At 43.8% G+C, this 7,612-nt stretch overlaps 1 protein-coding gene across 5 annotated transcripts in view; it reads left to right on the forward strand.

The window, feature by feature from the left end:
- plekhg5b (pleckstrin homology domain containing, family G (with RhoGef domain) member 5b) overlaps positions 1 to 6,614 on the forward strand; it is a 69,172-nt gene extending 62,558 nt beyond the window's left edge. For all 5 annotated transcript variants that reach the window (XM_051071394.1, XM_018689430.2, XM_051071395.1 and 2 more), the window contains 11 exons: positions 598 to 693; positions 941 to 1,141; positions 1,320 to 1,430; positions 1,567 to 1,716; positions 1,846 to 1,983; positions 2,075 to 2,194; positions 2,319 to 2,451; positions 2,839 to 2,954; positions 3,084 to 3,238; positions 3,401 to 4,477; positions 4,859 to 6,614. In XM_051071394.1, the coding sequence (XP_050927351.1) occupies positions 598 to 693; positions 941 to 1,141; positions 1,320 to 1,430; positions 1,567 to 1,716; positions 1,846 to 1,983; positions 2,075 to 2,194; positions 2,319 to 2,451; positions 2,839 to 2,954; positions 3,084 to 3,238; positions 3,401 to 4,477; positions 4,859 to 4,868 (2,307 nt within the window). In that variant the 3' untranslated portion in view covers positions 4,869 to 6,614. The remainder of the gene's footprint in view (positions 1 to 597; positions 694 to 940; positions 1,142 to 1,319; positions 1,431 to 1,566; positions 1,717 to 1,845; positions 1,984 to 2,074; positions 2,195 to 2,318; positions 2,452 to 2,838; positions 2,955 to 3,083; positions 3,239 to 3,400; positions 4,478 to 4,858) is intronic.
- Positions 6,615 to 7,612: the final 998 nt, after the last annotated feature.

Genomic DNA, 7,612 nt, shown 5'->3' on the forward strand with positions numbered 1-7,612 from the left:
ACACATACAGTAACACCCACTGCACGTCGCCGCAGGGTTACACCTGTCAGTGTGTACATGACTATAATCAGCTAACTCAGCTTGACAGAGTGATAGCGCTGCTCAGCTGCTGTACAGCACCTCGTACTGTACATTCATCACCTAGTTACGTAAGTCATGTCACTGACTACAACTTCCTGATGTTGCTCTGTAATCAGGTTGGTGATGGGAATTACTGGAACTTATGAGAACACTGCCAGCAAGTTATTCAGGTTTTTGTGAGTGTGTTTTTATGAGCTGAACTATATATGACAAGGCTGTGTGGTCTGCATGAAATAACACAGCCCTACTCATCTAGATATTACAGTTAAAACAAGCAAATACTTTTTTTTGCAACAATAATAACTGTTTGTGCAGCACTTTTCAGAACAAAACAACCAGAGCCAAACTTTAATATAGAAAAGTGATCGGTATAATATGAAATTTACTGTAAAACAGACATGATACAGTGCAATGTCACATCAGATGAATGACTAATGAAAGTCAGGATTACTGTATGTTTGTCATATTCATTAATATGACCTGTGTGTGTGTGTTTGTGTGTGTGTGTATGTGCAGACACTGACAAGGCGACAGTTCCACCAGCAAGAGGCAATATGGGAGCTGCTGCAGACGGAGGCTACCTACATAAAGAAACTCAGAGTTATCACTGATGTAAGTGCAAAGACAGCTACTGTAGTCTGCTGACACACACACACACATAAAGATCACATACTGATGCACGTCTGGCTGTTGCGTAAGTAACTGATAGACAGACACACAATGAACCTGTTGTTGAGGTGTAAATTTAATCTTTATCTCACGCATGCTGAGAAAGTGAATTGTGTTTTAACTAAAAAGCTGATAACTTTATGTCAGCTTAATGTCTTAGGCTCATATTCTGTCCTATCGCCCTGTGCAGCTGTTCCTGTGTGGGCTGCTGAACCTGCAGGAGAGCGGTCTGCTGACGGAGGTGGAGCCCTCCAAGCTGTTCACTAACATCCAGGAGATCGTCCGCCTCCACACGTCCCTGTGGAACCAGGTCATGCTGCCTGTCCTGGAGAAGGCCAGGCAGGCCCGGGCTCTGCTCGACCCCACTGACCTCCACCACGGCTTCAGGACGGTCAGTTGATGAAATAATAAATGGAATATTTAGACTCCTTAGGTACCACAAAAGAGGGTCATCAAGAAGCCACGATCCTGAATTTGGCTACAGACTGAGACTGAAGTAAACATGTTTTTCCTCATGTTGATGTACTAATGTCTCTGACACATGCCTGTTTATGTGCTGGTGTGTTCAGTTTGGCTCCAGGTTCCAGCCCTATATCCGGTACTGCATGGAGGAGGAGGGCTGTATGGAGTACATGCGCACACTTCTCAGGGACAACGAGCTCTTCAGGACCTACGTCACGGTCAGTTCTCTCTGCTCTCTCTCTCTGAAGCCCAGTACCTAGAGTACACCCTGTACTGTGACACTCCCTGTTAATTTTCTTCTTATTTCTGGCTCATTAAATGTTTGATTTCCTCTCTTTGTTTGGTTCAATTCAGTGGGCAGAGACCCATAAGCAGTGTAACCGTCTGAAGCTGGCCGACATGCTGGCAAAGCCTCACCAGAGGCTGACCAAATATCCGCTCCTACTGAAGAGTATCCTGAAGAAGACGGATGAACAGTCAGCCCGCGACATCGTCAATAACATGGTAAGGATGATGACAAATGTATGAAATGTGCTGCTTTTCCAACTAACATGAGATAGAAAAACATCTTTTAGTAGCCTATTGTGAATGGTCTGAACGTGAACGTGTGTTATTGGGCTCCTCTTCCTGAAGGTGGCCACAGTTGAGGGCTTCATCAACAGCGTGGACTCCCAGATGCGACAGCGTCAGGAACAACAGAAGCTGGCCACCATTTCTGCTCGTATCGACTCCTACGAGGCTGTGGAGGGCAGCAGTGAAGAGGTGGAGAAGGTAAGAGAGGATTTATGGGCCTTCTCAATTCTTCAAAAAGCAAAAGTCGGACAGGCGGGAAACTTCATGCTTTTGTCTTTCCCCCCTTCAGATCCTCAAGGAGCACAACCGCTTCGACCTTATGGCTCCCATGAGAGGAATATCACCGGAGGAGACTCGACAGCTGCATCTTGAGGGAGCGCTGAAGATGAAAGAGGGCAAAGACAGTAGGGTAAGACTGACTCACATGACGGCTTGTAGGCACATGATGAGATCTTATCTTTATACTCACCTGCTTTCTCACACTGCATGTGTCACTGCCAGTGCTAAAATGAGTTTATTTCCCCCCCCTAAAGATGGATGTCTACTGTTTCCTGTTCACTGACCTGCTGCTAATTACCAAGCCAGTAAAAAGGGTGGAGAAAGTTAAAATCATCCGCCAGCCTCTCCTCATGCACAACGTCATCTGTAAGGAGCTGAAAGACCCTGGTGAGTGGAAATAAAAAGACGTATCATCCAGTCTATAACTTATTAAAAATGTTAAAAGTCTCATGTTTTAAAATTGCTAATTTTATGTGAGTGGGGAAAAAAACAAAAGTTTCAATTCAAACTTATGTGAAACAGAAAAGCAGAGAAGCTACAACCAACAAACATTTAAGATATGACTTAATAAATGGGCTGCTGGTCTGTTAAATTTATCAATTAATTATTTTAACACAAATGTAAAGCTATAAAAATGACCTAAAGTAACTAATGTACATCTCAAACAGTGCTGATGTCATGATTGCTGCTGCTTCAGACATCAAATTGTAAACATGCTGTGTCATTTTATCTGTAATGCTGAGGGCTTTTTTGGGCTTTTTTTTGTCTCTCTAGGCTCATTCATCCTCATCTACCTCAATGAGTTCAAGAGTGCAGTGGCTGCCTACACTTTCCAAGCCAACAGCGCCACCCAGGGGCGAAGCTGGATCGATGCAATCTGCAATGTCCAGGTTGGAGAGCCACTTAAAATCTCATCAGCTCTGTAACACATGCGACTTAGAGATAAGGTTTTTTTTGTATTTGAAATAAGAATTAGCAGCTATTGTTCATATACTTAATGTGATTTTATTGTGCTGCAGAACCAGCTCCAGAGGCTTCGCACTGAGGAGGTCCTCCGACAGAAGAACAGTCTGAAGGGATGTACGGGTGAAGAAGAGGAGGAGGAGGAAGACGAGAGCAGCAACTCCACCACGAGCTCCCCAGGCCTGAGGCACAAAGACCAGCAGAACTCAAGGTATTACAGTGCTCCAAGTCAATTTGAATTGTAGATAAATCAGCGGTTTAATGAAGGAAAAACAGATGACTACAACAAAAAAGTCGAGTTTTTCTTTCATGTTGACTGGACAGAAATGATGAGAGTTGTTGTCAAATTAACTGACCAAACCTCTTCTTTCAGCCAATCAGATGGTTCCACTGAGACCCTGTCAGTTATGGACATTGATGAACCAGGCGAACGCCAAGAACCTCCCGCCCCCGACATGAACCTCGAGGGAACCACTAAGACAGACTCAGACTCGGATGTGGCCCCCCTGTCTGAAAGGTCTGAGATCCATCAGTCTCAGTCCACAAGCCCCCACAGAGTCCTCTCCAGTATTTACCCCGAGCACAATCAGGAGGCGAGGCCCGACGGCGAAGAGCTGGACCCCCAGTGTCGCTCTCTCTCCATGGATAGCGCCTACGGCACCCTCTCCCCTGAGTCCCTCCTGAGAGAACTTCAGCCACAGCCTGGCCAGAGTGAAGGAGAGGAGACTGAGGAGGAAGAGGGAGATAGGGAAGGTCAGGAGGTGGAGCAGGAAGAAGGAGACATAGAGGAGGTCGAAGGAGAGGAGGAGGAAGAGGAAGAGGAGGAGGGGGACGCTGCCTCGCTGGGGTCCCAGCTGTCGGTAGTCCAGTCCTCTAAACCTCGCCGGCGACCTCACGTTCAGTCACGAGTCCACTGCCTCCAGAGGCTGTCCTCTCTGACCTTATCCCGCTCTGAGGACAATCTCCTGCAGCGCCTCCACGGTAAAACCCCCGTCTCCCACAAACACTCACTCACCGCAGAGGAGCAGGACCAATCACAAAGTAGGGACATGGACGCATCATCACTGGCGCACAGTAAGAGCATGACAGAGCTGGGCCAAAACTGCATGGAGCTGCTTTCCAGTGACCTCAACCAGTCTGACGACTGCTTGAGCATGAGCATGCCATCAGAGAAACTCTGTGCCAGCCTGAGGAGGGCGGAGGCCCAGCACAGCCGCAGGGCGCCTGCTGGACAATGCGAGGGCAGTGAGTCCCAGAGCAACAGCTCAGACGGGGAAACGGCTCCTTCTGCCTGTGTAGATAGGAAAAACGAGTCAACGCCCGCCGGTGATTCAGGGGAAATGTCGTCCAAAAAGAAGAAATCTCCAGCCCAGCAGCACAAAAAGCTGACGCTAGCTCAGCTGTACAGGATACGCACCACTCTTGTCCTCAACTCCACACTCACTGCATCGTAAGTAGTTTGTTGGTTTACTACATTTAAAGGAGAAGATCAGTACCTCTCTCTCAGTAAAGAGTGGTAGAGAGATTGGCTTAGCTTAGTTTAACAGCCAAGAAATAGTCCAGTAAACAACCCCCCTGTAAAACCACAACCTGTCGATTTTACACTTGTTCTCTAGATTAAAAATACTAAATATAAAGTCTTAATTCGTTAGCTAGCTTTAGCCAAGCTGGCTGTTTCCCCTATTTCAAGTCTTTGTGGTAAGCTAAGCTAACTAGCAACACTCCCATTCCCAGAATGTAAAAATATTCCTTTAATTTTAAGCAAATTTAACTAAATTGGGCTCTAAATCAGTTCAGGTTGTAGTATTAATATTGTCTCTTTTTTTCACAGGGAGGTATAACCACTCTTCCAAACAGCTGATCAGTGGCATGCAGACATTACGAGGAGCAACACTTGTTTTGTTTCTGAATTTCTTGAGACACAAATGCACTCTCTCTCTTGCTGCCCTCTCCCTTCCTGTTGCTTTTTGGACAGTGACTCTACCATTTTTACATTTGAACAATAACAGTCCTTGTTTTTGTTTTTTTCCTTTGCTGTTGCATTGGTTTCAGATGTTTGTTTTGAATGGAAAGGAGAGGCAGAGAGACATTAACTGCACTTTGCAACGGAAGTAGCATTACGGGGGCTGGGACCTTACGGTGGACTGGGGGGGGCGGGGGAGTGTGCAGGGCGTGGACGTGCTGCCCCTGCAGAGCGAGGAGGCATCCAGGCAGAGGTCTTCAAACTTCATCCCTGTGCTCTGTACTGGAGAAGAGGTGGGGCTGAATCCTGCACCTTCTCTGTAAAAGAGTGGGACACAAAGTCTTGAAAATACTCTCTACATGTGGCTAAAAAAACAGCACATAGGACGTCCTCCTATTATTTGTACTACTCCTAGTTTGAAAAAAAAAAAGAAAATTGCACAGTTATCTTTGTTAAGTAGAAGAATCACTAAGGAGTGAAATTACATTAACAGTCACGCAGTGAATTAGAATTTATTGTTTGCTGTTTGTGTCTGCTCGTGTACAGATGTGAGTGTGTGTGTGTGTGTGTGAGTGGATTATATGAATGTGTGAATGAACGTCTGATCGAATGAAACACGGTCCTCGATTCCTGACTGAACCAAAACTGATTCCCATCTCCTGTGAATACGCTAACACACCCAAAGATGGAAAAAGACCTGAGTAGTTGGTAGATTCCCAACTAGAGAAAGTGCACCCAAAGGCAACACGGTCCAATGCAGCCAATCATAAAACAGCTACATTACCACAGACACACAGAGTTCCTTCTTTACTGTTAATCTTTTTGGTTGAACTAATAGCATTTTGGTATGTTGAACTAATGCGATGAGTTCCTAAAAAATGACTGAATATGGGTGACTAAAGCTGTTTTTGAGGAATTTCCTGCACTATATATACACAGTATATTATGGCTTGAGTGTTCACTCACCCCTGAGGCCTAAATGTATTAAAACCACATACACAGCTCGGTCACAGGAAAAACAACCAAAAAAAAAGAAGTCTACACTTGAGTCATGCCTGTGTTGGAGCACCTTTCTCTGAGACGTTTAACTTCATGTGTTTCTTTACGATGTTAACGTTGATAAGAGATTGAAAAGGTTTGGGTTGGATATAATGTAATGAGTGAGTCTGCAGAGCTGGCTTTAGTTGATCAGCTTTTTACAGGAGAAAAAAAAACATAAACTTAACATTCACACTGATGTTCAGCTTTTCAGATCAGTGATTTATAACCTTATTCCAAACTTTGCCCAAACCAAATAGGTTAACTGTTTACTTTTAGTTCTTGTTTATGTGTAATATTTATTATGCCTGCTATGTTTTATATATAAGATATTGTTTATATTGTTCGCTTCCATGTTTTTTTGTTGATGTAGTCTTAATCTTTTTTTCTTGCCAGGCATGAATGTGCTATGAACCAAATAATGTGTTTTCCACTTTCAGGAATGACTTTCAAAGTGTCTTACAAAATAAAAATGCTAAAATACTTTACAATCCCTGTTTTTAATGGTTTAATCCATTGTAATGGAGTGATTTGAGGAGAGAGGCTGAATCTGAATGGCACCGCATTAAAAACGACATGAACTGGTCGTGCTGCTCTCGTCTCTCGTGTTTTTGACGTAGACAGACAGCAGGTGAAAGAATGTTTAGGGAGGTGAAGAAGAATTACACCACAGAGGTCGTGACTGTGTGCAGTGGTAATTCATTGCATCATCATCGTCATGATGTTAAGCCGGACCTGTTGCTTTGGGTCTTATCAGCAAAGCAGGAAGTGTAAAACAGGGCTAGCTTATCACCAAAGCCTGCAGTGGAGGGAAGCAGTGGTGGAGAAAATATTGAGATCTATTACTAAAGTAAAAGTAGCAATACCACACTATAACAGTACAGAAGGAAGAATGTTTAGCAGCAGTTTTTACCACTAAAAATAAAGTTACCCACCATTTTAATGTTCCAGCTGTGGAAGGGTTTATACACTGTTGAGTAGTTAAGGCTTAAAAGAATCTGAACTGAAAGAAATAGTTTATTAATCTATTTGTTAATTGACAGAAAATAAACAGGCAACAAATGATTTAATCAATCATCATGTTTCTGATTCCAGCTCCTAAAATGTGAGAATTATTCAACAATTTGTTTAATTACTTTTACTGCCAGAAGGGGGAGACAAAGGCTCTGAGCTGCAGGTTTAATGCATTGTCATTCATTACTTATACAGCCGCTTCAACTTGTGGGTATCTGGAGGAGGAGTTACAGTTGTTCACATTAAGAAACACTTGTTATCCATCAACTAGATTGTAGAGTGTTATAAACTATCTAGTAAATGTTTCTATGCTGCTTATAAATGCTAAATTGGGTGTTTGAAGTAAATTGTTACCAAAGTGCTGTTTCAAAACACTTAATTTGGAGCTAAACAGCATTCATCTGTTCAGTTTAATTTCTGGGAACTCAGTCAGATCACATATCGGGTACAGCTGTCTGTCCAGTCCGACCGTCTGCTTCTGGTTCCCAGAAAGTTCATTTGAGTCTCAACAACAAAGTGTCCAACACACGTGGGACATCAGAGTGGGGCCTGATGGCCCAGAGTAACATC

Source organism: Lates calcarifer, linkage group LG6 (assembly GCF_001640805.2).
Source record: "Lates calcarifer isolate ASB-BC8 linkage group LG6, TLL_Latcal_v3, whole genome shotgun sequence".
NCBI lineage: Eukaryota > Metazoa > Chordata > Actinopteri > Centropomidae > Lates > Lates calcarifer.